This window comes from Canis aureus, chromosome 25 (assembly GCF_053574225.1).
Source record: "Canis aureus isolate CA01 chromosome 25, VMU_Caureus_v.1.0, whole genome shotgun sequence".
NCBI classification, from domain to species: domain Eukaryota; kingdom Metazoa; phylum Chordata; class Mammalia; order Carnivora; family Canidae; genus Canis; species Canis aureus.
In genome coordinates, this window is record NC_135635.1 from 28,540,573 (window position 1) to 28,567,924 (window position 27,352).

At 38.6% G+C, this 27,352-nt stretch overlaps 1 protein-coding gene and 1 non-coding gene across 18 annotated transcripts in view; both read right to left on the reverse strand.

Moving 5' to 3' along the window:
- Window positions 1-1,200: 1,200 nt before the first annotated feature.
- On the reverse strand, window positions 1,201-1,392 carry LOC144297757 (U2 spliceosomal RNA). The gene has a single exon (XR_013364633.1). It is a non-coding gene; the product is annotated as a U2 spliceosomal RNA (small nuclear RNA).
- Window positions 1,393-3,875: 2,483 nt separating this feature from the next.
- PLEKHA5 (pleckstrin homology domain containing A5) overlaps window positions 3,876-27,352 on the reverse strand; it is a 241,865-nt gene continuing 218,388 nt past the window's right edge. For 14 of the 17 annotated variants that reach the window (XM_077870862.1, XM_077870865.1, XM_077870863.1 and 11 more), the window contains 7 exons: window positions 21,438-21,556; window positions 17,511-17,720; window positions 15,991-16,131; window positions 15,438-15,562; window positions 10,120-10,265; window positions 7,022-7,127; window positions 3,876-4,736 (listed from right to left, as the gene is read on the reverse strand). In XM_077870862.1, coding sequence (XP_077726988.1) covers window positions 7,033-7,127; window positions 10,120-10,265; window positions 15,438-15,562; window positions 15,991-16,131; window positions 17,511-17,720; window positions 21,438-21,556 — 836 coding nt within the window. In that variant the 3' untranslated portion in view covers window positions 3,876-4,736; window positions 7,022-7,032. The remainder of the gene's footprint in view (window positions 4,737-7,021; window positions 7,128-10,119; window positions 10,266-15,437; window positions 15,563-15,990; window positions 16,132-17,510; window positions 17,721-21,437; window positions 21,557-27,352) is intronic. The other 3 variants (XM_077870867.1, XM_077870873.1, XM_077870878.1) reach the window with 1 other exon arrangement.

Genomic DNA, 27,352 nt, shown 5'->3' on the forward strand with positions numbered 1-27,352 from the left:
AATAGTCTAGGACAGCATTCTTCTTTTTTTTTTTTTTTTAATTTTTATTTATTTATGATAGTCCCACAGAGAGAGAGAGAGAGAGAGAGAGAGAGAGAGGCAGAGACACAGGCAGAGGGAGAAGCAGGCTCCATGCACCGGGAGCCCGACGTGGGATTCGATCCCGGGTCTCTAGGATCGCACCTTGGGCCAAAGGCAGGCGCTACACCGCTGCGCCACCCAGGGATCCCGCATTCTTCAAATTAATACACAGAAACATTTCAAGGGTATGTGGGCAAGGACGACTTCAGTGGACTTGGTATCCAGAACTTTACCTTCCACACAAATTCGTGCCTAAAACATATCATCTCTTTGCCTCCTGAGATCAAGGCTCTTTTTTCACATGAGCTCCTTCCTCCTTCATACATGAAAATCCCACTTCTCTGAATCTTACTCTTATACTCAGAGTGTAAAATCCTCCAGGGTGTGAAAAAGGAACTACAATGGCTGAGTAACAAGATCTCACAGAAATGAATGGGATTAGAAATAATTAAAATAATTAAATTTTATGCATCCTAATTTGTTGTGATCAAGTATCATCAGGTAAGTAAAATGGAAATATAAATTCAAGGAGAAAAAGGAATGATGTAAACTTTCCTATTTAAAAAAAAAGCTTGTAGGGATCCCTGGGTGGCGCAGCGATTTGGCACCTGCTTTTGGCCCGGGGCGTGATCCTGGAGACCCGGGATCGAATCCCACGTCGGGCTCCCGGTGCATGGAGCCTGCTTCTCCCTCTGCCTGTGTCTCTGCCTCTCTCTCTCTCTCTGTGTGTGTGACTATCATAAATAAAAAACAAAACAAAAGCTTGTAGGGCACTAGGCTGGCTCTGTGGGTAGAGTATGAGACTTTTGATCTTGGGGTGATGAGTTTGAGCCACACATTGGACATTGAGATTACATATAAAGAAAAAAATATTTATTTTATTATTTTTAAAAGGTTTTATTTATTTATGAGAGAGAGAGAGAGGCAGATACAAAGGCAAGGCAGAAGCAGGCTCCTCATGGGAGCCCCATGTGGGACTCAATCCCAGGACCCCGGGATACCACCTGAGCCAAAGGCAGATGCTCAATCACTGAGCCACCTAGGTGTCCCCAAAAAAAATATATTTAAAAAAAAGTTGTTTGCATCTTTTAGTTTTTTGAATCTTTGTTTTAGCCCTAGGGGGGTTGCACTGTTTCTGGAGGTACTGCAGTATCAGGAGGTCAATGCATCAAGTGGACAGAACAAGCTCCTGTTTCCATCTCCCTGTTTCTGAAATCCACTTTATATGTTGTCCTTGGGTAGAGGACATATCAGATATTCTGGTGATAACAGAAACTATACTTGATCTTAGCCAAAAGGCCAGGAACGGAGGATTTTTTTTTTTTAAAGTACAGCTCTACACTCAAGGTGGGGCTTAAAGTCACAAGCTCTATAGACTAAGCCAGTGGGGTGCCCTGGTTTGCATTTAAAAAAAGAAAAGGATAATGAAACAATCAAAACGGTAGTTTCTGTTAGATACAGGAAAAAAAATGATTTAACAGTTTTATCTTACAAAGTCAAATTGACAGTATGCTAAAATTGCATCATTTCAACTATCTCAATTTTTGAAAAGCTATAGATGTCAAATTTAAAATATGCAAAGGGAAACATAATTTTTAAAATCCTTTTGTGCATATGCAAACAAAGATGTTTGCAGATTGCTTGTATATGATTAGATGTAATCTTTGACCACCAGGGGAATAGGACTGTCTACTTTCTGTAAGTTGGGGGCAGGTGCACATGGGGGACTTGCACATGGTGTCTGAGTAACCAGCCCAACAGGGTACACGTTAAACTTTGGGGCTTGCTTCTGTGCTGGAGGGTGGCATCCATAACCCTTCACCCACACCTCCACTGCCGACTTGTTAGCCACCCTCCTTACTTCCTGCTCTCCACACACCTCTCCAGTAAGACAGCAGGAGCTGAGAACGGTGAGCTTCAGGTGAGACTGAGAATAGTGATCTTGCTCTTATTTTCGGAGAATAGTCCCCTTTGTTACATCCTGTAACAAGTACCTGTGCTGACCTACTTTTTTTTTTAAGATTTTATTTATTTATTCATGAGAGACAGAGAGAGAGAGAGAGAGAGAGAGAGAGAGAGAGAGAGGCAGAGACACAGGCAGAGGGAGAAGCAGGCTCCATGCAGAGAGCCCGACATGGGACTTGATCCCGGGGTCTCCAGGATCATGCCCTGGGCTGAAGGCGGCGCTAAACCGCTGAGCCACCTGGGCTGCCCTGACCTATTGTTCATATGTACATGATTTTCATCTGGCTCTCTGAAATGTTGACAAGAGTTATAACTACTCTCCAGTGTTTCGCCCAAATCCCCAGGCTTTCAGGTATTCGAGTATGGGACATTTTTCCTTCTTGAAATAGTTCACAAAATGTTCAAACACATACCACAGACAAAAACCCTCATCAAAAAATCCCAAGGAATAACCAAAGAATAACAGTAAATTTCCCTCCACACACTGATGGAAGATCTGTGACAATAACTGTATGGTGATTAGAGGTAAATGATGATCTGTAGCCTATTTCCTTCGGAAGACTTTGCAGTGATATCTTTAGTATATGTGCTGCCGAAGCAAGCACTCGCAGTGTTATCTTTAAAGGCAGTATGTGTGGGGATCTCTGGGTGGCTAAGTGGTTTAGGGCTGCCTTCGGCCCAGGGTGTGATCCTGGAGTCCCAGGATTGAGTCCCACATCAGGCTCCCTGCATGGAGCCTGCTTCTCCCTCTGCCTGTGTCTCTGTCTCTCTCTGTGTCTCTCATGAATAAATAAATAAAATCTTAAAAAAAAAAAAAAAAAACAAATAAAGGCAATATGTGTAAACATGTTTACATGGATACAGAGAGCTAAACATTCTGCTTCCATCTTAACTTCTCCTTTCCCTCCTACAATATAGACTGTATCTATTTGCATTTCATTTTGTGTTTCTGTTTGGAGCAGACGAATTTTTATACATCTGCATTTCGAATTAAATTTAAATCCTCTTTACTATAGCATGGGAAAAGAAAAAAAAAAGACTGACCAGTGCCAATTTAGTTTCAGCCATTTCATATAGGAATCCAAAAGCATCAAATTTCCTTGTACTCTGGGAACAATATATAGCACGAACAAAAGGTTATAGAGGGAAGAAATGTAATTGATTCTGAAGAGCGTGAACATCTGCAAAGAATGTATTGTAAGAGAAAATGATCTCTGAGGGTCCTACTTCTGATGATGAAACGGTTTCTAGTTCCCCATGTCAGAGAAATAACCCTCTGCTCCACACACCCCTCCTTCAAGCCCAATCCACTGAGCGGAGACAGCAGATGTTTGCAGCTAGTTTCCACAACACAGAAACAAATAGAAATAAGTGCAAGAAGACTTCACGCAACTAAACCTGCCCGATGGTGTTGAGTTTTTCCTCAGAGGAAAAGTGGAACAAACTATATTCCAGTCCAAATTTTGTCATTAAACATAATGGGATTGTGGCCCAGTCAATTTATCTCCCCGGGCCTCATGTTTCTTGAGCTCTCACATGGGAGAGTCGGGCTGGACGGCAGAAAAAGTCTTTTCATGGTGTTGTCTATAGTGGAAAGATTAACAGACTATTGTTCTGTTGAGAAATTCCTTGTGTCTCAGACTTTCTATTTAATTTAATTAATTTATCTGTTTAAAGATTTATTTTTCTCAAGTAATCTCTACACCCAGTGTGGGGCTCGAACTCACAACTCTGAGATCAAGAGTCATATGTTCTACCCACTGAGCCAGCCAGGTACCCCACAGACTTTCCATTTTAGATGGGAAGAGCAAACATTGTAACACAAGTGATTTAAGAACATCAACATTTATTTAACATGATAAAAAAGAAATGAGATATGAACATTTGCATTTAAACAAGAGTAAGTAGCCTTTAATACTTACATGTGCTCATTGTATAATATATACACAATGAACATAATTACATTTGTACACAAACTAAGTACTGGATTTGAAAACCTGCTTATTGCTGTACACAACTATCCCAATTGAAGTATAAGCCCAGTACTTCAAAATACCTACATTTTAAGTTGTATTTTTAAGAAAAAGTAAGCGGTAACATTTGTGTTTAAGCTGACAAGAGTGTGGCAGTAACTGCTGACATTGCAATCTGACTGAGAAATAATTATAGCAGAAAACAGGACATACTTCACTTAGCAATAATAAAATGGCACATTTTAAATATATATATAAAATTTTTACAAATCAAGTGTGAAACAAAGCATTGCAGTAGCCAAAATGGGAAGAAAAAAAAAAGGAAAACAAGCTTCATTGGAAATAACTAAATTTATGTACTGAAAAAGCAAAAAGAAATATAAATCCACCTAAACTTTAGAAACATCAAAATCTAGAAATCAGCAACTAAGTAAGCTCTGGCTGTAGACCACACATTAAAAAAGCACCTTTACTTATGTGCTCTGAAATCATAGCAGCAAGCTGGTGTCAGAACAACCTTGAGATTACGGAGTGTACATATGAGCCATTAAAGCTATTTGGAATAAACATTTTCCAGAAGTGATAAAATGATGCTCTGTGGCCAAAAGCATCAGAACTATGAATTTCATAGATTTAAAATATACTGTACAATATCTTCTCACATTGCTGAAGGTCCATGTCCTTAGCTTTGAATGGTTTCAACAGAAGTTAGTATAGCTGAAAAATAAAGACAGGGAAAATTACTTTTGACACCTGAAAAGTTAATGAGTAACCATTTCCTAAAGTAACTGAGGGTGTTGTTCTACAACAACAGAACTGACAAGCATAGCCATGAAAATCCTAAGACATAATATAACGGAAGGATAATTTCTTGTCATTTCACAGATTTAATTCACAAAGCAAAAAATGCAATTAAATAATTCAGAATTAAAAAAAGGTAGCCGAATTTGTGGCTTAATCCAAAAGATCAACAAAATGAGCGAAGATTTGCATAATTTTGGTAAAATATGTAATAATACACTAAGCCGCCTACACAGCAGCATCAGTTATGAATCTTTCCAAAGTCCTGCCAAAACTACTAAGTCATCAAGATAACATACACAGAGTGAGAAGACATAAAAATAATAACGGGTTGAGTGCCACTAGTTATTCATGGTGGCTGCATGCCAGGAGACTAAAAAATACCGGGTAATAATCGGACACCATTCTAGTATATAATGTCACTGACTCTGAGTGAAAGTAAAACGAAACAAAATCCAATAATAACAACTTAAGGAACCTTTAAATGTACTTGGGTTTTAACTGTAAATACTCTTTATTGTCAAACAACATTCTTTATTATCATTGGTCTGTGTACAAAGAATTGTAACTTGTTTTTGAGCCAAAAGATAATGAGACTAGATTTTAATATATACTTCTCCACTAAGATAGGAAGAGGCCATCTACCAATTCTTTGCACAAGAGGAATAAAATAAGTATGAATTAAATACTATGCTGGTATTATTCTGTCACTAGTGGCAACTGTCACTTCAAACCACAGTAAGTTAAAAGTTTAAATGCATGAGTGACAGAGGCAAGACATAGGTAGACTATAACAAACAGGTGGTTTGTAACTTCAGAAAGGATGTCAATCCTGCATAAACACCAGCTGACAACAGAGCCTCTTCCAGGCTCTATGTAGACATAATATCTCTATCTTTTTAAAAGATTTTATTTATTTATTCATGAGAGACACAGAAAGAGAGGCAGAGACACAGGCAGAGGGAGGAGAAGCAGGCTCCAAGCAAGGAGCCCAATGCAGGACTCAATCCTGGGAACTCCAGGATCATGCCCTGAGCCGAAGGCAGATGCTCAGCCACTGAGCCACCCAGGCGTCCCGTCCCGCTATGTAGACATAATCTCAAATAAAAGTTACAAATATGACAAGACAGACATAAATGCTTCAGGGTGAACAAAAGGACACAGGTTATAGTTGCCACAAAAAAGGTATGAATGGAAGAAGATTTAAGAATATAAGCATTACTGGATACTAAGTATTTGTACTATTTTGAGAATCTAAAAGTCAAAGAATATGTTAGCAATAATGTTTGTAGTATCTCTATGTGTTTTCGCTGTTTATAATAGCTTAAAAGAAACTGGTGGTAACTCTAAAGTACACAATATTACTGTATCTGGTAGATGGTAAGAGAAACAATGCAGAAAAAGGCATAAATAGCTCTATCTCACAGTTAAAAAAGTATATATCTACAAGTAGAAAAAGGCAAATAAAACTCAGCAACTGTCTATAAAATTGTTAAAAGTAAGATTTTAGGAGATTATTCTCAGTTCTTAAACTTTGGTTGAAGGAACAGTGTTCAAGCAAGGTTTCCTCATTCCCCATTTCCCCACCCACAGCTTTTTTAGTAGTGACCTCCTTTACTTAAAAAAAAAAAAAAAAAAAAAAAAAAAAAAAAAAAAAATTTAGTTATTTAGAAATAATTTCTGATAGATCTTAACAATTTAATATTCCATGTAGTTGGCTGTACCACAAACACTCCTTTGTCCTTTAAAATAATTAAACTCCCAATGCGGCAGATACGTTGCACGAACTGTAAAAGACATTACTTGATCAACATGTAATAGCTTCAACAGAATTCTCAGATCTGACTATGGAAAGGAATGCTAAGTGGGAGCACAGCTGCAAAACACCGTGAGGCTTGTCTTGGCAAAGGCCATACCCTCTTAGTTTTGCTGTTTTTACAGATGATGAAATAAGAGACATTTTCTCTAAAATAAGAACATTTTCTCTAAAATGCTGTCACATAGCAAATCACTGCAAGGGCTAATGCTGGAGATCTGAGTTATTGCCCATGGCTCAAATACACAGCCTTCTTGCTCTGCCAACGATCCCTAATGTACAGTCGACAATTAATCTCAGTTTTTGTTCACCAAACCAACACATGAATAAAAATCAAGTTAAAAACTCTAAAGTTAAAGCACAAATGCAAAGGGAACTGACGTACTTTTTCTGAGACTACACACACATGAAATGGGATCCTTCTGTGAGCTGCGGCTGAGTGGCTGGAACTGGTGATGCCGAGGACTCAGGAGATGGGGACAGACTTTTCACTAAAACACACCAAGAGAATGTGAGAAGATAAAAATCTTTAGGACACATCTGGAGAAGGAAATCCTGATGCTGTGATCCCATAAAATAGGAACATATTTCAGGAAGGATTTAATAGTTGTATCTGGGTTCTGTTATTTTCTAAATTGACAATTGATTATTTAGCATGAAATGTCTCTTGAAGACTGATAAAACATTCTTCTTCTTCATATACCATGAGCTTAAACATTGCGTACAATGTTATATGTCAATTATACCTCAACACAATTGGAAAATTCTTCACCATTTTTTTTTTAAGATTTTATTTATTCATGTGAGACACAGAGACAGAGAGAGGCAGAGACACAGGCAGAGGGAGAAGCAGGCTCCATGCAGGGAGCCTGACGTGGGACTCGATCCTGGGTCTCCAGGATCACACCTTGGGCCGAAGGCGGCGCTAAACCGCTGAGCCACCCAGGCTGCCCCACTATTTATTTATTTATTTATTTAGCCTTTGAGGTTAATTTTTAGGTGTCTATCTACAGATCACTCCTGTTGGATCTCATTTTTATTTACTTATTAAAAAAAAAACTTTTTTTTAAAGTAAGCTCTGACCAACATGGGGCTTGAACTCACAACCCCAAGTGCAAGAGTCACATGCTCTACCGACTGAGCCAACAGGCACTCCTAGGTCTTACTTTTAAAAGCCTTTCTAGTTCCATGCAGCTAAATACCATCAACAGGGATCCCTGAGTGGCTTAGTGGTTGAGCATCTGCCTTCAGCTAGGGGTGTGATTCTGGGTTCAGGGGTTGAGTCCTGCACAGGGCTCCCTGTACGGAGCTTGCTTCTCCCTCTATAGTGTCTCTGCCTCTCTCATGAATAAATAAATAAAATCTTAAAATAAATAAATAAAATCAACAGTTTAAATGTTGTGATTTTATTTATTTATTCATGAGAGAGGCAGAGACATAGGCAGGCTCCATGCAGGGAGCCCAATGTGGGACTCGATCCCGGGTCTCCAGGATCACGCCCTGGGCTGAAGGTGGGCACCCAACTGCCGAGCTGCCCAGGTGACACTAAATGTTGTGATTTTAATATACCCACACACTTTATGCAGACATGCCAAAACAGAAACAGAAAGTGGTCAGTGACAATTAAAAAAAAGGTGAGAATTCCTGTGCATGATGCCTTATAAATGATAGAGGCAAAAGAAAAGACAGTGCTTAATATGTTACAAGGAAACATGACTAATCACATAGATTTGCATGCTAGGTGTGTATAAGATCTAGAAAATACACTGCTGGAATCCTGTGTTCTTCCTAAGAAAAACAGTCTCAGATAATTGAATTGCATTGTATTTGCCCTTCTATAAAATGATGGAGAGGAGGATGAAAGGAGGGAGGATTATTTTTGTAAAGATTTTATTTATTTGAGAGAAGGAGTGTGTGCACACACACGAGGAGGGGGAGGGTCAGAGGGAGAGAAACAGATCCCTCCTGAGCAGGGACCTTGACCCCAGGACCTTGGATCATGATCTTGGTTGAAGGCAGACCCTTAACCCACTGAGTCACCCAGGTGCCCCAGGAGGGTGGATTATTAATGGTTTTTTGCTTATGGACTATGAAAACCAATGTTAATAATATGGACTAGTGGTATGATCCCCCTCATCCCCACCCCTTGCCAAATATCATAAAGAAAAAGAGAAAATTAAATCTGTGACGATTCCAAAAACAAATGAACAAAACAAAACAAACAGGAGGAGTGCCTGGATGGCTCAGTTGGTGAGGCATCTGCTTTAAGGTCATGAAAGCATCTGGCTTTCAGATCCTGGGGTCCTGGGATCAAGCCTTACAAAGGCCTCAGTGCTCAGTGGGGAGCCTGCTTCTCCCTCTCCCTGCTGCTTCCCCTCTCTCTCTCTCAAATAGATAAATAAAATATGTGAAAAACAAAAAAGAAAGTAGCATAGAGGGGGGATCCCTGGGTGGCGCAGCGGTTTGGCGCCTGCCTTTGGCCCAGGGCGCGATCCTGGAGACCCGGGATCGAATCCCACGTCGGGCTCCCGGTGCATGGAGCCTGCTTCTCCCTCTGCCTGTGTCTCTGCCTCTCTCTCTCTCTCTCTGTGACTATCATAAATAAATAAAAAAAAAAATTAAAAAAAAAAAAAAAAAAGAAAGTAGCATAGACATTTTTAATATTATTTTTAATTAACATTTTTTAGAGAGTGAGAGATGGGGGAGCAGAGAGAGGGGAAGAATCTTAAGCAGACTTCACGCTCAGCATAGAGCCCAACATGAGGCTCCATCTCACAACCCTAAGATCAATGACCTGAGCCAGACTCAAGAGTCAGATGCTTAACTGACCAAGCCACCCAGGAGCCCCTATCTTTTGACACACTATGGATCATGATCTTCTTTTTTTTTAATTAATTTTTTTAAAAAAGATTTTATTTATTTATTCACAGACCTAGAGAAAGAGGCAGAGACATAGGCAGAGTGGGGAGAAGCAGGCTCCATGCAGAGAGCCTGATGTGGGACTCCATCCTGGAACTCCAGGATCAAGCCCTGAGTTGAAGGCAAATGCTCAATCACTGAGCCACCCAGGTGCCCCGGATCATGATCTTCTATCAAAGAAAAACCCAGATGTGGATTATACCAGGGGTTACAGTAAACAAACCCATTCTACTTAGTTTAGGTATTAAATCTTCTATAGTCTCCAAGGTGGTAGGTTTGTGAAGACTGAGAATCCAGCCTCAGGGAAACAGATGCATTTTCCAAGTTCTGGAATATTTTATTAGAAAAAATTTATGGTATATGTGTTAAGGTTCAGACGAAAAAGAGAGAGAGAAAGAAGTTACCCCCGAGTCGGGAGAGATGTGGTGGATCAAGATAGATGCCCCCCCTTCCCAGATGGGGGCAGTGGCAATCTTCCTGAAGGTGCATGTGGGAAGGCAAACTATAAATGCAGAAGTTCAGAGGACACCCCACTGAGAAAAGTATGAAACGTGAAATATCTACCTGCCATCGTTTGACTTTCTCTAGAAGCTTCAGGAGTTTGTTCATAAGAAACAATCGTTTCTTCCTGCTCATGAATATTGTCCTTTATATTTTCTTCAGGGTGGCTTTCTGCTTTATGATTTATGATCTGTGTCTCATCCTGTGGGCTAATGAAAATAGACTGATGTTTTAAAACTTGTTATTACAGAATACAATACAATTTTTCTTCCAATTTATCATTACGAAAATTTACCATACACGAAAATGCCACCATCTATATTTAGTAACTGCTAACATTTTGCTTTTAATTAATCTCTTTTCTTCTCCTCCCCCCATAGAAGTTTTTAAACACAAAAAAATTAGAGCAAATCATACATGAAACCTGTACACTCAGGCGATCAACGTTGTACCAATTTTGTTTCATTTAAACTCCCAGTCTCCTACTTTCCATACTATTTTAAAGCAGATTTCAGACATATCATTCAATCTGTAAAAACTTCAGTTTGTACTTATAATAATATAATATCTTTTTTTTTTAATTTTTATTTATTTATGATAGTTACAGAGAGAGAGAGAGGCAGAGACACAGGCAGAGGGAGAAGCAGGCTCCATGCACCGGGAGCCTGATGTGGGATTCGATCCCGGGTCTCCAGGATCGTGCCCTGGGCCAAAGGCAGGCGCCAAACTGCTGCGCCACCCAGGGATCCCAATAATATAATATCTTAATGTCATCAAATATCCAGTCAGTGCTCAGATTTTCTTGATTGGCTCATTATATCATTTTAGAGTTACAAGTTTCAAGCAGATCCAAAGTCGATATATGTATTGTATTTGCCTGACAAGTCTCTTAAATTTAACTTTATTTATTTATTTATTTATTTATTTTTTAATTTTTATTTATTTATGATAGTCACAGAGAGAGAGAGAGAGGCAGAGACACAGGCAGAGGGAGAAGAAGGCTCCATGCACCGGGAGCCCGACGTGGGATTCGATCCCGGGTCTTCAGGATCGCGCCCTGGGCCAAAGGCAGGCGCCAAACCACTGCGCCACCCAGGGATCCCCTTAAAGTTAACTTTAATCCAAAATACCCTATCCCACACAACACATCCTTTTTATTTTTTATTCTTTTTTTAGTTTATAAATTTTTTTTAATTGGTGTTCAATTTGCCAACATATAGAATAACACCCAATGCTCATCCCATCAATTGCTCCCTTCAGTGCCCGTCACCCAGTCACCCCCACCCCCCACCCACTTCCCCTTTATTTTTTAACACTATGTGAAAGAACCTGGTTTTACCCATCCTACATAGTTTACCACATTCTGTATTTTGATGATTATATTGCTCTTATTTTTAATAAAAATGATAGGACTTTGAGGCTTGATTGGATATAGGTTTTGTGGGGAACGGGGAAGATAATATCTTATCAAGTGGGGTTCATGCACTATTGCATTAACAGGTTGTTTCTTTTCGTTATGTCAAAAAAGATCAGTGAGTTCAACGGTTTCTTTTCTTTTTGTTTTTTTTAAAGATTTTATTTATTTATTCATGAGAGATACAGAGAGAGAGAGGCAGAGACACAGGCAGAGGGAGAAGCAGGCTCCATGCAGGGAGCCCGATGCGGGACTCAATCCCGGGTCTCCAGGATCACGCCCTGGGCTGAAGGCAGAGCTAAACCACTGAGCCACTCGAGCTGCCCAGTTCAAGGGTTTCTTGAACCACTCATAAAGTTCCCTGACAGACTTTCAGCTAACAGCTTTTCCAGCCATTGAGGAATATTGTTCAATTCCATTAGCATTGTCCAAAACGGCCAACAAATTATTTTTTGCAGTTGTTGGATCATTAAACTCATAGATTTTTAATATACTAGATGTGTTCTAATCTATGGCTGTTAACAAAACAGCAGGTTTTTTTTTTTTTTAATCAGCTATTGCCAAAAGTTTTTCAAATTCAATCTTGCTATTCATTGACGAAATAAAGGCATTCTAAGTAACATAAAATCACTGCATTTCTCTTTTCCAGCTCTGGTGATTTTTCTAATGAAGCGTGAGATTGAGGATATACACATAAGAAGGCCAGTCAAGAAATACAGCTATAGGGCAGCCCCGGTGGCTTAGCAGTTTGGCACTGCTGCCTTCAGCTCAGGGCCTGATCCTGGAGATCCAGGATCGAGTCCCATGTCAGGCTCCCTGCATGGAGCCTGCTTCTCCCTCTGCCTGTGTCTCTGCCTCTCTTTCTCTCTCTATGTCTCTCAGGCATAAATAAATAAAATCTTAAAAAAAAAAAAAAAGAAATACAGCTATATAGAAGAAACAATACCTATTCTACTAAAGCTGTTCCAAAAGATAGAAAGGGATGGAGTACTTCCAAACTTGTTCTATGAGGCCAGCATCACCCTAATTCCAAAAGCAGACAAAGACCCCACCAAAAAAGAGAATTATAGACCAATATCCCTGATGAACAAGGATGCAAAAATTCTCAACAAGATACTAGCCAATAGGATCCAACAGTACATTAAGAAGATGATTCACCATGACCAAGTAGGATTTATCCCCGGGATGCAAGGCTGGTTCAACACTTGTAAAACAATCAATGTGATTCATCATATCAGCAAGAGAAAAACCAAGAACCATAGGATCCTCTCAATAGATGCAGAGAATGCATTTGACAAAATACAGCATCCATTCCTGACCAAAACTCTTCAGAGTGTAGGGATAGAGGGAACATTCCTCAGCATCTTAAAAGCCATCTATTAAAAGCCCACAGCAAACATCATTCTCAATGGGGAAACACTGGGAGCCTTTCCCCTAAAATCAGGAACACGACAGGGATGTCCACTCTCACCACTGCTATTCAACATAGTACTGGAAGTCCTAGCCTCAGCAATCAGACAACAAAAAGAAATAAAAGGCATTTAAATTGGCAAAGAAGAAGTCAAACTCTCCCTTTTTGCAGATGACATGATACTCTACATAAAGACTCCACCCCAAGATTGCTAGAACTCACCTAGGAATTCGGCAGTGTGTGGCAGGATACAAAATCAATGCCCAGAAATCAGTGGCATTTCTATACACTAACAATGAGACTGAAGAAAGAGAAATTAAGGAGTTAATCCCATTTACAATTGCACCTAAAAGCATAAGATACCTAGGAATAAACCTAACCAAAGAGGTTAAGGATCTATACTCTAAAAACTACAGAACGCTTCTGAAAGAAACTGAAGACACAAAGAGATGGAAAAATATTCCATGCTCATGGAATGGAAGAATTAATATTGTGAAAATGTCAATGCAACCAAGGGCAATTTACACATTTAATGCAATCCCTATCAAAATACCATGGACTTTCTTCAGAGAGTTGGAACAAATCATCTTAAGATTTGTGTGGAATCAGAGAAGACCCTGAATAGCCAGGGGAATATTGAAAAAGAAAACAGGAGCCGGGGGCATCACAATGGCAGATTTCAGCTTGTACTACAAAGCAGTGATCATCAAAACAGTGTGGTACTGGAACAAAAATAGACACATAAATCAATGGAACAGAATAGAGACCCCAGAAATGGACCCTCAACTCTATGGTCAACTAATATTTGACAAAGCAGGAAAGACTATCCACTGCAAAAAGGACAGTCTCTTCAATAAATGGTGCTGGGAAAATTGGACATCCACATGCAGAAGAATGAAACCTGGCCACTGTCTTTCACCATACACAAAGATAAACTCAAAATGGATGAAAGATCTAAATGTGAGACAAGATTCCATCAAAATCCTAGGGGAGAACACAGGCAACACCCTTTTTGAATTTGGCCACAGCAACTTCTTGCAAGATACATCTATGAAGGCAAGGGAAACAAAAGCAAAAATGAACTACTGGGACTTCATCAAGATCAAAAGCTTCTGCACAGCAAAAGAAGCAGTTAACAAAACTCAAAGACAACCTACAGAATGGGAGAAGATATTTGCAAATGACGTATCAGATAAAGGGCTAGTTTCCAGGATCTATAAAGAACTTATTAAACTCAACACCAAAGAAACAAACAATCCAATCATGAAATGGGCAAAAGACATGAACAGAAATTTCACAGAGCAAGACATAGACATGGCCAACAAGCACATGAGAAAATACTCCGCATCACTTGCCATCAGCGAAGTACAAATCAAAACCACGATGAGATACCACCTCACACCAGTGAGAATGGGGAAAATTAACAAGACAGGAAACAACAAATGTTGGAGAAGATGTGGAGAAAGGGGAGCCCTCTTGTACTGTTGGTGGGAATGTGAACTGGTGCAGCCACTCTGGAAAACTGTGTGGAGGTTCCTCAAACAGGTAAAAATAGACCTGCCCTACGACCTAGCGCCATTGCACTGTGGGGATTTACCCCAAAGATACAGATGCAGTGAAACGGCAGGACACCTGCACCCCGATGTTTCTAGCAGCAATGGCCACAATAGCCAAACTGTGGAAGGAGCCTCGGTGTCCATTGAAAGATGAATGGATAAAGAAGATGTGGTCTATGTATACAATGGAATATTACTCAGCCTTTAGAAATGACAAATACCCACCATTTGCTTCAACGTGGATGGAACTGGAAGGTATTATGCTGAGTGAAATAAGTCAATCAGAGAAGGACAAACATTATATAGTCTCATTCATTTGGGGAATATAAAAAACAGTGAAAGAGATTAAAGGGGAAAGGAGAGAAAATGAGTGGGAAATATCAGTAAGGGAGACAGAACATGAGAGACTCCTAACTCTGGGAAATGAACAATGGGTAATGGAAGAGGAGGTGGGCAGGGGGATGGGGTGACTGGGTGATGGGCACTGAAGGGGGCACCTGATGGGATGAGCACTGGGTGTTATACTATATGTTGGCAAATCGAACTCCAATAAAAAATATATACAAAAGAAAAAGAAATACAGCTTAAAAATAAATAGCAAATCATTATGACTTTTGGAACACATCAGATACCTTGGATTTCTGATCAGTGTCTATCATTACTGATCCATTATACAGGCAATGCTGAGACAATGTAACTTTTGCCACTCTTTTAAAGGTCTTTATTGAATTTCTAGGTGCTAATAAGTGTTAAATGCAATACCTGTGCTTTCTTACTTAATCATTGTAACACATTTGTGAGACAGGTACTATTATCCCCATTTTTACAAGTAAGGAACCTGCAGTTTAGGGAGGTTATGTAAATTGCTCAAGATCCTAAATAACTCTTAAATAGCCAAGTTGGGACAGGAATCCAAGACTTTTTGAATCAGGAGTTCACCATTATTAAGTAGTTATATAGTTTTGGGAGTGATTCCTTTGTTGCTTTCCCTAATTATTACCTGCATGAAACATCTTCAGGCATTTTCTCTTGGTTTCCCTCTTTATCTATCATTTCTTCTGAACTTACTCCATTTGGTTCAGGTTTGAAGAGCGTTTTGGAAAAAATGTCCTCAGTTTTTTTAAACTATAGAAGAAGAAGAAAAATGATTAAAAAAATAAAAGTTCGTCATTAAATGATACCCTGTCAAATAGTAACTGAAATACATATTGAGATTCAAGTATATGAGAAATATTAACATTCTTCACTACTAGATGCAAAGAATTATTTGCCTAGAGGGATAATGCATATTGCTAATAGCTAGCAGCTCTGGGATATGAGATTCTTTAATTGAGGTTAACAGTAATTTATTCTAACCTTGATTATGTTTTAACTGTTCAATTAACCCATTTTTCTGATGTGCTGAATACATCTCTCAGGTTAAACAAAATTGATCATTTCACTTAGACTTATGGTCTCTCCAATGAAATGAAACATAATTATTTTCAGCCTTACCACTTGATCTAATATTCAAAAAACTACCCCTTTGGAATATCTGTTCTAAGATAATCTACCTCTTTGCTGAAATCCATATTTTGAGGTTCAGCTTCTTTTAGTTGAACAATTTCTGCTGCAGGAGTTTCGTGGTTCGGCTTTACATCATTTTCTCTAACGACGGTATCCAATTCCTTAATGTTATCATCCCTTCTTCGAGGCTGTCCAAAAAATACACAGCAGAGATTCATACTATAAAGCCATGCAAAGTTTTTTTTTCTCAAAATATTTTATTTATTTATTTATGAGCGACAGAGAGAGAGAGGCAGAGGCATAGGCAGCAGGAGAAGCAGGCTCCATGCAGAGAGCCTGATGTGGGACTCGATACCAGAACTCCAGGATCATGCCCTGGGTTGAAGGCAGCCGCTCAACCACTGAGCCACCCAGGGATCCCAGCCATGTAAAGTTTTTAGATAGCACCCGTTAATTTTGAAAAAAGGCTGATCTTCACTTACAAGGAGGTTTCCTTATAAAACCAACAGAGGAAAAAAAAGTATCTATCTGTCTATCTATCTATCTATCTATCTATCTATCTATCTATCTATCTATCATCTATCTATCTATCTATCTATCTATCTATCTCAGTATTCCACAGATTTTTTTTCTCATCTCTTTTATTTTTCCATTTTGTAATTTGTAGAATGTGCAATTATTCAATTGTTAATCTTCTAAATCTTTAGTAGCAATGCCTGCAAGCTCTTGATTAGATAGAAAAGGGATTTCTAGGAAGACAGAGCAACACTTTGATACATGTTTACTAATAGGGAAAGATCCAGGCAGAAGCTACTGAGCAAGGCTTGCTAGTCTGTTAACCTGTCTTCATAAATTGGGGTAACAAACAAATAATAAGAAATGGAATAGGGATCCCTGGGTGGCGCAACCGTTTGGCGCCTGCCTTTGGCCCAGGGCGCGATCCTGGAGACCCAGGATCGAATCCCACATCAGGCTCCCAGTGCATGGAACCTGCTTCTCCCTCTGCCTGTGTCTCTGCCTCTCTCTCTCTCTCTCTGTGACTATCATAAATAAATAAAAAAAAAAAAAAATTAAAAAAAAAAAATAAGAAATGGAATGGTTATCACTTCACAAGGCTGAGGTTGGAATGTGATGAATAGTAGACTTAGAAGCTCTCTCCTGCTATAATTTAGGTCATAGTTAAATTAGGACAGAGTAATACACATTTTATTGGAGGGGGAATTGGGGACTATCTTGGTAACCTGTGTAGCATTTCCTATTTGCTGAAAGCACTTTTATCTTCTTAGTAACTCTGTGAAGTACATCGGATGGGCTGTATCATCATCTAATTTACAGTAGAGAAGATTAAGTCCACAACTGGTACAAGGATAGCCAACAAATAATATAGCTCTGATTTTTTAACTCAGGCTATTTCCACTCTACTACCTTATTATTATGGGAATTAAATAATATAAAATAACTATCCACACTGCAGACATTTGAAAACCCATCAATTCTGTAACTCCATGATCCTGATTCAAGCGATACTAGATTTACACAGAAGAATGATTAAATGCAATTGATGTACCTGGGTAGTCCTGAATGGATTATCCCTTAAAACTGAAGGGCTTTGTAAGGGTGACTGGTCTAAAGCACCAATAACATTTAACCCTTTTTTCTTTTCCCTCAAGCATGCTTGTTGATGTCTCCTTATTCTTTCCATTTGCTCTTCCACAGTCATCCTAGGCCGAGTACTTTCAGCCAAACAAAGCTGGTCCACTGCACTTCTTGGTCTTTCCTTTAAATTAAAAATAGACACATGAACACAAAGATGCAGAATAACTTCTGAAAAGTATGTTGGAAGAAAAAATGTTCTAAAGTGCATTTATTGGGGCGCCTGGGTAGCTCAGTCAGTTAAGCGTCTGCCTTCAGCTCAGGTCATAACCTCCGCGGGTCCTGGGATCGAGCCCTACATCTCTCTCTCTCTCCCCTTCACCCTGCTTGTGCTCTCTCTCTGTCAAACAAACAAACAAACAAACAAACAAAAAATAAACTCTTAAAAAAAAAAGTGCATTTATTTTTTTTCTCAAAGTCAAAAATGGAGGTCTGTTAACACCAGAAAGGCAAACTGTTTTATCCTTCACTAGTAATTGGTGATACATGGTCACTGAAACAGGAAATTGTATAAAACTCAAACTAGGGAAAAATGGGGGGCACAGCTTCTAAATATATGAGATTTATTTTTTATAATCCCCCCCCAGATTTTATCTTTAAGTAATCTCTATACCCAACATGGGCCTTGAACTTATAACCCCAAGATCAAGAGTAGCATGATCTACTAACTGAGCCAGCCAGGCACCTCAGATACTTATTTTAATGAAAATGTAATGTTTTAAGTCACACATTTACTGAGAGACGGCTTATAGAGAAAAATCCTTCGTTTATGATCAATAAAAGAACTACAGAAATACTATGTTCCATAAATCAGATGGTTTTATTTGAAAACTATATATATACATGTGTTTATGGCTCATTTTTATGACTTACTGAAGGGTTTAAAAATATTTGTCACATAAATAACCAAATCTCACTTCTTTACTTATTAAAGAATAAAACAATATTGGTATAAAATGCAAAATAAGAACTTCAATATTAGTCATAAGCAAAATTTAGCTTATTTTATATACTAGAACATTTAAATTTTTTTTTTTTTAATTTTTATTTATTTATGATAGTCACAGAGAGAGAGAGAGAGGCAGAGACACAGGCAGAGGGAGAAGCAGACTCCATTCACCGGGAGCCTGACGTGGGATTCGATCCCGGGTCTCCAGGATCGCGCCCTGGGCCAAAGGCAGGCGCTAAACCACTGCGCCACCCAGGGATCCCTAGAACATTTAAATATTAATCATATAGTAGAATCTATGGCATAGAGTCCATAGGTTTCTTCTTTATGTCTCTTGTCTGAGTTGGTGGGGACTGAGACACTGGTGAAGTTGCTTGCTTTCAAAAGAACCCAGGGCAGAGATAAGCATTTCTGTGACAAAGCAGTGTGTCAGGCAAACCCTCTAAGATCTTTCTCTCTCTTGCAATCTGAAAAATGCCGGTAGGGCAGGAGCTATAGCTCTAGAGCCATATTCAATTTTATAGAATAAATATCTTTAAAAGCTCAAGTAAAAACTGAAAAGCCTTAATGTGCACAAGTGATGATGATTCTCCATTATATGTACAATAAAACACGTTCACACTTTGGAAAACAAAATACCAAACAAACCGAAAAATCATAAAAAAAAAAGTAAATTCTAGCTACAGATTGGTAACTAGCTCCTATAGCATCCCTTTCCTTTTATTTTTGTCTTGCATTTTATTAAGTTTCTTATTTTATCCTTTTATTTTTAGTAACTACAAATGTAGTCTTCCCGGCTTTTCTACGTTTATACAAAAATGTCAACTGCAACTTCTTCCAAGTTGTCATATTATTAAAGATCTATTGTTTTTAAATGCCAGATATTGTTAATTTTTAGATTTTTTTTCTCCAATGATAACTAGAAACAGTCTCTTTGCAGTTTTAGTTAGCATTTTAAAAATTATTATGGGGTTGAAAAATTATCATATATTTGTGAATTACTTAACATATTTTCCATAAAGAAACTCTTAAAAATAACTGGTCTACATTCACTCCTCATCTCTTAAGGAACTTGTCTATTATGCTCCAAGTATTTTATTCTGGTATTGAGTTTGGTTATAAATGCCTTCCCTGTACCGATATTTTAGAACTGTAGACTTCCATACTATTTCTTAAATAGAAGATATCTACTATTTAAGATAGTTATATACTAAAAATAGTTATAGAATATAAATCTACTAAATATGTTTCTTTTTCATTTCAACACATATTTTAACTTTTTTTTAATGTAAGCTCTACTATACCCAATGTGGGGCTTGAACTCATGACTACAAGATCAAGAGTTGCATGTTCTACTGAATGAACCAGCCAGGCATCCTTCAACATGCATTTTTATCTTAAATTTTATTTTAAATTCTTAAAGATTTTATTTTCAAGTAATCTCTACAAGCAACATGGGGCTTGAACTCACAACCTTGAGATGAAGAGTCGTATGCTCTTTCAGTGGAGCCAGCTGAGTACCCCTCAACACGTATTTTTTTTTTTTTTTTTAAAGATTTTACTTATTTATTCCATGATAGTCACACAGAGAGAAAGAGGCAGAGGGAGAAACAGGCTCCATGCACCGGGAGCCCGACATGGGACTCGATCCTGGGTATCCAGGATCGCACCCTCGGCCAAAGGCCGGTGCTAAACCGCTGTGCCACCCAGGGATCCCCAACACGTATTTTTAAAACCTTTTTCTGTTGATTTATTTTCATATTATAATTTCCAAAAAAATACTCTTTCAATCTTTAAAAGAAAAAGCCTAACTATGAAAAAACAATGCTATTATAAAACCATGACCACTAATGTTAATATGGATATATAGTTGTTCATTAATTTTTATTCTATAGTAATTATCTTCCTAGATCTTTACAATTTTGTACTAATTAAAAAATATTTCTTGTATATAAACTTGTCAGGTGTTTTACACACATACTTTGTAGCTGTATTTTAATATTTTTCAAGAATAACCATAAATCTTATCATTTGTAGTATTTTTCATTCTTCTAGCTTAAAATTATCAAATTGCCTCATACCAAATAAGTAGAGAGTTTATAAAGATGAAAAGTAAAAATTCTTGGGTGCCTAGGTGGCTCAGTCTGTTAGGTATCTATCTTCGGCTCGGGTCATGATCCTGGGTCCTAGGATCAAGCTCTGCATCAGACTTCCTGCTCAGAGAGGAGTGTGCTCCTCCTCCTCTTTTTGCCCTCCCCCTCCCACCACTGTGCTCTCTTAAAAAAAAAAAAAATCTTAAAAAAACCTACATTCTTTGCACCCAAATTTCTGAGACTACCTGGTGAAAGGAGTTAAGTATCCTGACAATGTTCCCAAAATGATCAAGCTTATACTGGTTTACAGCAGGCTGAATTAAATGGATCTCAGGTGAATATGTGAAATACAGAATTTATTTCCCAATCTCAGTTCACATTTCTCAGGGTCACCAGAGGACTGGCAAACTCCAAACCTACCATAGCTAAAAGCCCTCTAAACTCAGGTTAGCTTGGAAATCCATTACCTTAGTTGACCACAGGATATGTCTATCACTTTCATCAAAGAAATTCTTAGAGAGGTGTCAGGAGATGTAACATAGGGCAGCTATATGAGAATAGATTCTACAAATTGTGGACCCTCTGGATCAAAACAAACCTAGAGTAGGTATTGAGTAGGTCTGTCCCCTACGTGCTAATTTCCCGAATGTAATTTAAAAAAATTAAGATTACTAAGTTTTTCTTGAGTATGTAAAAATTTTTTTGGTGAAACACTAAAAAAAGGGGGGGGGAATTATGTATGAGAAAGCAATATAGAGGCTTAAGAATCCTTCTAGAAATTAACTTCTAAGTTAAATACCGTTCTTGAATCCATCATCTTCTTAGTTTTCCTTAAGGTTACATAGGAGGCTATTGTTGAAGATTCAGGTGTTGGTGATTTTGTTCTGGGAGGGACTACTCCAACAGGAAAGTGGGAACCTAAAAATTAAAAGAGTAGTAAGTTCTACAAAACATCTTTCACACAACATTGCTTTCTTTTGACATACTCAATTTCTGAGGCTTTTATTTTATTTAATTTTATTTTTAAGTAGGCTCCATGCTGGGCATAAGCTCCCAACCCTGAGATCAAGATCCGAGCAGAGATCAAGAGTCTGATGCTTACCTGACTGAGCCATCCAGGTTCCCCTCTGAGTTTTTTTTTTAAGACTTTATTTATTTATTCATGAGAGACAGAGAGAGAGAGAGAGAGAGAGGCAGAGACATAGGCAGAGAGAGAAGCAGGCTCTATGTAGGGAGTCCCAATCAATGTGGGACTTGATTCCGGGACTCCAGGATCACGCTCTGGTCCAAAGGGAGACACGTGAACCACTGAGCCACCCAGGAGTCCCCCACTCTGACACTTTTAAAATCAAAAGGCAAATTTATTGGGAGTGCCTGAGTGGTTCAATTGGTTAAGTGTCTGACTCCTGATTTCTGCTTGGGTCATGATCTCAGCATTGTGAACTCTGCACTACCTAAGATTCTTTCTCCCTCTTCCTCTGCACCCCCTTCCCTCACTAGCGTGTACTCTCTCTCTCTCAAAAAAAAGGGGCAAATTAATTTTTGTTTACTTTTTTAAAGATTCTCTTTTTAAGTAATCTCTATACCCAGTGGAGCTTCAATTTACGACCCCGAGATTAAGAGTCTACGTGCTCTACTGACAAGCCAGCAAGGCGCTCTAAAAGGCAAATTTATCTTTTGAAAAGAACCAGGGAAAATGTAGTAGTCTAATGTACTTGACCTAAAGTTCTACGGTAATAGACAACATCAAAAAAGTTAATTATAAAATTAGTAATAACCAATGGATCATATATATCCTCACAAGAACCTTCTTAAGAAAAAAAGATGAATGAAGTGCAATATCTACCTGCATTAATTTACTTCCTCAAGTCCATATAGCTCAGCAACAGCATGGCTGGAGCTTCTACTTTAGCCTTCTTTCCATTCACAACATTTTCAGAGATTGAAAGTACTTTAATCTTCTCACATATCAAAGATCAGGAAAGGCATGACCCAAAGAGGTTAAGTAATTTACCTACATGTCTTTAATTTCCATTTGCTCTCTTTCCAGTCATACTGTACTATTTTAATAAAGAGTCCACTAACAACATTAACAAGTCACCCTATAGGGAATCACTGTCACTTTCTGTGTTTTTAAAAATTTCTTTTTTAAATTTTTAAAATTTATTTATGATAGTCACACAGAGAGAGAGAGAGAGAGAGAGGCAGAGAGGGAAGCAGGCTCCATGCACCGGGAGCCCGATGTGGGACTCGATCCCGGGACTCCAGGATCGCACCCTGGGCCAAAGGCAGGTGCTAAACCGCTGTGCCATCCAGGGATCCCTGTTTTTAAAAATTTCTAAAATGAACATACACCATAGAACACAACATCATTAATACAATAACAATAAAAACTAAAAGTAAGTTAACATATAAAATGTATACATTTATATTGTGGTCATCTTGTGTACTATTATCCAGGAGGATACTGGCAAAAGAAAAATTGTTAAAATCTCAATGGTTTTCTTAAAAAAAAAAAAAAGGAAAAAGAAAAACATCATTCTCTTTGGGTTCACTTACAGTTACATCAACTAACGGAAAAAGTTAAAAGGAAGTCTAATTTCTTCCCCAAAGACAGATGGTAGGTCAATCATTTAGGACTCCTTTCAATTATACACCAATTGGTAGCTCAGGTTTTTTTTTTTTTTTTTTTTTTAATTTTTATTTATTTATGATAGTCACAGAGAGACAGAGAGAGAGAGGCAGAGACATAGGCAGAGGGAGAAGCAGGCTCCATGCACCGGGAGCCTGATGTGGGATTCGATCCCGGGTCTCCAGGATCGCGCCCTGGGCCAAAGGCAGGCGCCAAACCGCTGCGCCACCCAGGGATCCCGGTAGCTCAGGTTTTAATATTGTTTAAGAACTCTATTAGTAGGGATCCCTGGGTGGCGCAGCGGTTTGGCGCCTGCCTTTGGCCCAGGGCGCGATCCTGGAGACCCGGGATTGAATCCCACGTCGGGCTCCCGGTGCATGAAGCCTGCTTCTCCCTCTGCCTGTGTCTCTGCCTCTCTCTCTCTCTGTGTGTGACTATCATAAATAAATAAAAAATTTAAAAAAAAGAAAAGAAAATCGTATTAAAAAAAGAACTCTATTAGTATTATAAGGTATATTTAAGAATGTGAAGAGTTGAGTTGATACACAACATAGGTAATTTTGCAGTTCAAACAAAGAGAAAGCTTCTATTATCCCAGCTAGTGATCCATTTTTAAAAGCCTCACTTTAGGTCACGTGGTACAAATTATGGCATAATTTGATCTGCATACTTCAGACAATTTATTCAATGAGAGCTTATGACTGTTAGTCAAAAAACAAACAACTCCAACACCTATGGGTTCATTGTTGGCTTAGTTGGGTAAGTATGCAACTCTTAATCTCAGGGTTGTTGAGTATGAGCTCCATGTTGGGTGTAGAGATTACAAAAAAAAAAAAAAAAAGAAAAAAGAAAAAGGGATGCCTGGGTGGCTCAGTGGTTGAGACCTCCCTTTGGCCCAGGGCGTGATCCTGGAGTCCTGGAATCGAGTCCCACACATTGGGCTCCCTGCATGGAGACTGCTTCTCTCTCTGCCTATGTCTCTGCCTCTCTCTCTCTGTGTCTCTCATGAATAAATAAAATCTTAAAAAAAAAAATAAAGAAAAAAAGAAAAACACCTAAATTTTAAGAGGTAAACTTTGAGGAAGAATCCAAACCCTATAGAGAACATACATCAGTCAAGGTATATTTTAATAGTAAAGACATGCATTGATGGAACAAATTATCAACTTCTTTACTTTTTTCCAATTCAAAAAATTTCTACTGATGAGTTAAAGTCACTTATTAAATAGTTGCTAAATTTTATAAACTTGACTGGTCATATTTATCTAATACAGATCATGCGGCATTAGGACTATGTAGAAACCAGAAAAAAAGAATGGAATAAAATATGCACAAACAGAATAGTGTAGTCCTTATTCTACTTATGTACTAAATGCTTTGCCAACAGGGATTAAAAATGTTACACAAGTGATACACAGCAACTTTCCTCCCCATATCCTATCTGAAGGGGATAGAAACTACTCAGGTCCAGGAAACCAAGTGCTATTGAAACAGGCATTCTGGCTAGGTTCACTGAGTTTTTTAGGTGGGGTTCAAATGTACAATCCTGAGATTGAGAGTTGTATGCTCTACCAACTGAGCCAGCCAAATGCCCCTAGGTCTATTGAGATTGATTGATTGATGGTTTTATTTATTTATTTATTCATGAGAGACACAGAGACAGAGAGGCAGAGACACAGGCAGAGGGAGAAGCAGGCTCCATGCAGAGAGCCCGATGTGGGACTCAATCCCGGGACTGTGGGATCATACCCTGAGCCAAAGGCAGACGCTCAACTGCTGAGCACCCAGGTGTCCTGTCTATGTCTATTGAGTTTTAAAGAAAAGCTACAAAGTCCCCATTTTTTAAAGTAGGCTCCATGCCCAGCATGAAGCCCAACGTGGAGCTCAATCTCAAGACCCTGAGGTCAAGCCTTGAGCTGAGATCAAGAGTTAAGCATCTGACTTTAGCTTGGGTCATGAGATCGAGCCCTGCATTAGGCTCTGCGCTCATCGGGGAGGTTGCTTCTTCCTCTCCCTCTGCCCCTTCCCCTGCTTGTGTGCTCTCTCTCTCAAATAAAGTTAATAAAATGTTAGCAACCAACACATTTTTTTTGGGGGGGGGGCTAAGAATCTTGCCACCTATATTCATAGATACTACTACTTATAACTATTAGTGCAAAAATATGAAATAAATCATTATCAAATAGAATCTAGTAACACATTAAAGGAAAAATATACTATAAATGAGGTTTATATTAGGAATGCAAAAGGATGGTTTTTAACATTTTCAAATATCTACTTATTTATTTATTTATTTATTTATTTATTTAGGTAGGCTCCATGCCCAGTGTGGAGTTTAAACTCAGAACCCTGAGATCAAGACCTGTGTTGAAGAGTCAGACCCCCCTTTGTTTTTTCCCTTTTTTTTTGTTTTTTAAAGATTTTATTTATTCATGAGAGACAGAGGGGGAGAGAGAGAGAGAGAGAGAGAGAGACAGGCAGAGGGAGAAGCAGGCTCCAAGCAGGGAGCCCAACATGGGACTTGATCCCGGGCCTCCAGGATCACGCTCTGGGCTGAAGGTGGCGCTAAACCGCTGAGCCACCTGGGCTGCCCAAGAGTCAGACCCTTAACTGACTGAGCCACCCAGGTGCCCTGCAAATGGATGGTTTAATTCAGAAAATTTAGTACCTGTGACTCAATATATTAATATATAAAGAGAAAAATATGATTGCTAGCAATGCATCTAATAAAACTCAATATCCTTTCATGAGAAAGGAAGACTTGGGGTACCTGGGTGGCTCAGTCAATTGAGCATCTACCTTTGGCTCAGGTCAAGATCTCAGGGTCCTGGGATCGAGCCCTGTGTTGGGCTCCCTGCAAGGAGTCTGCTTCTCCCTCTGCTTCTGCTTCCCTCCCCACCCTAGCCTGTGTTCTCTCTTTCAAGTGACTAAATAAAGTCTTTAAAAGAAAAAAAAAAAAAACTTACTGAAATGAGAATAGATACTTTCATAATATGATCAATGTACATATCCCACCACAAACCCAGTAGCACAATCAATGGGAAAAATTTTAAAGCATTTCCACTGAAGTCAACAACAGAATTAGGATATCCACTAACCTCTATTAATATTATTGTGCAACTACTGGCTCCAGAGAAAGAATAGGTATAAAATTAGGAAAGGGAAAAAGGAAAACTATAATTATGATATCACTGTATATCTGGAAAGTCTCAACAAAACAACTGAACTACTACTAAAAACATTTAGATAATTTAAAAAGGTAATGCCAGTCTTAACCTTGGTCAATGTGGTAATGTGGTCAATGTGGCCTGTAAGTGGAATCTCACTGTGGTCTTCATCTGCAGTTCTCTGTAACTAAAAACCCTGCACTACTTTTCATACACTTTTTGCTATGTAAATATACTCTATTGTAAAGTGTCTGCTCAGGTGTTGTATACACCCTGATTTTTTAAAAAATATTTTATTTATTTATTCATAAGAGACACAGAGAGAGAGAGAGAGGCAGAGACATAGGCAGAGGGAGAGGCAGGCTCCATGCAGGGAGCCCGATGTGGGACTCGATCCTGGGACCTGGGGTCACGTCCTGGGCCGAAGGCAGGCGCTTAACCGCTGAGCCACCCAGGGATCCCTACACCCTGATTTTTAAAAAATCTTGGCCGTGTATTGTGTATTCATCGAAAAGGAGAACAAAGATCTGGTTTGTAGGTGGTTGGTTGTGAACCTGTGCTTTAAAAGTTTCTCCAAATCGTGGCTATATGCCTGATATTTCATTAACTTATACACTACCTACATTTTTACTTAGCACTTACTACAAAATTATTGGTTGGATAAATGAAAGAGATTTCTCTTTATTGCTTTTATTAAACAGAGCAGATACAAAGGAAGAAGTATAAAATATGTGCAAGCATAAAGAATTATCTACCCATTTAGTCATTACACAGCTTAAGAAATATCATCATTACCTTTAATAGCCTTTTTTCAACATTCCCTAATCCCTTCTTCTTTCCTGTCTCTCCTAAGAGGTAATTAACTGTTGGATTATGCATTTATTTTCCCATTTTTCTTTATAGTTCTCTAATATT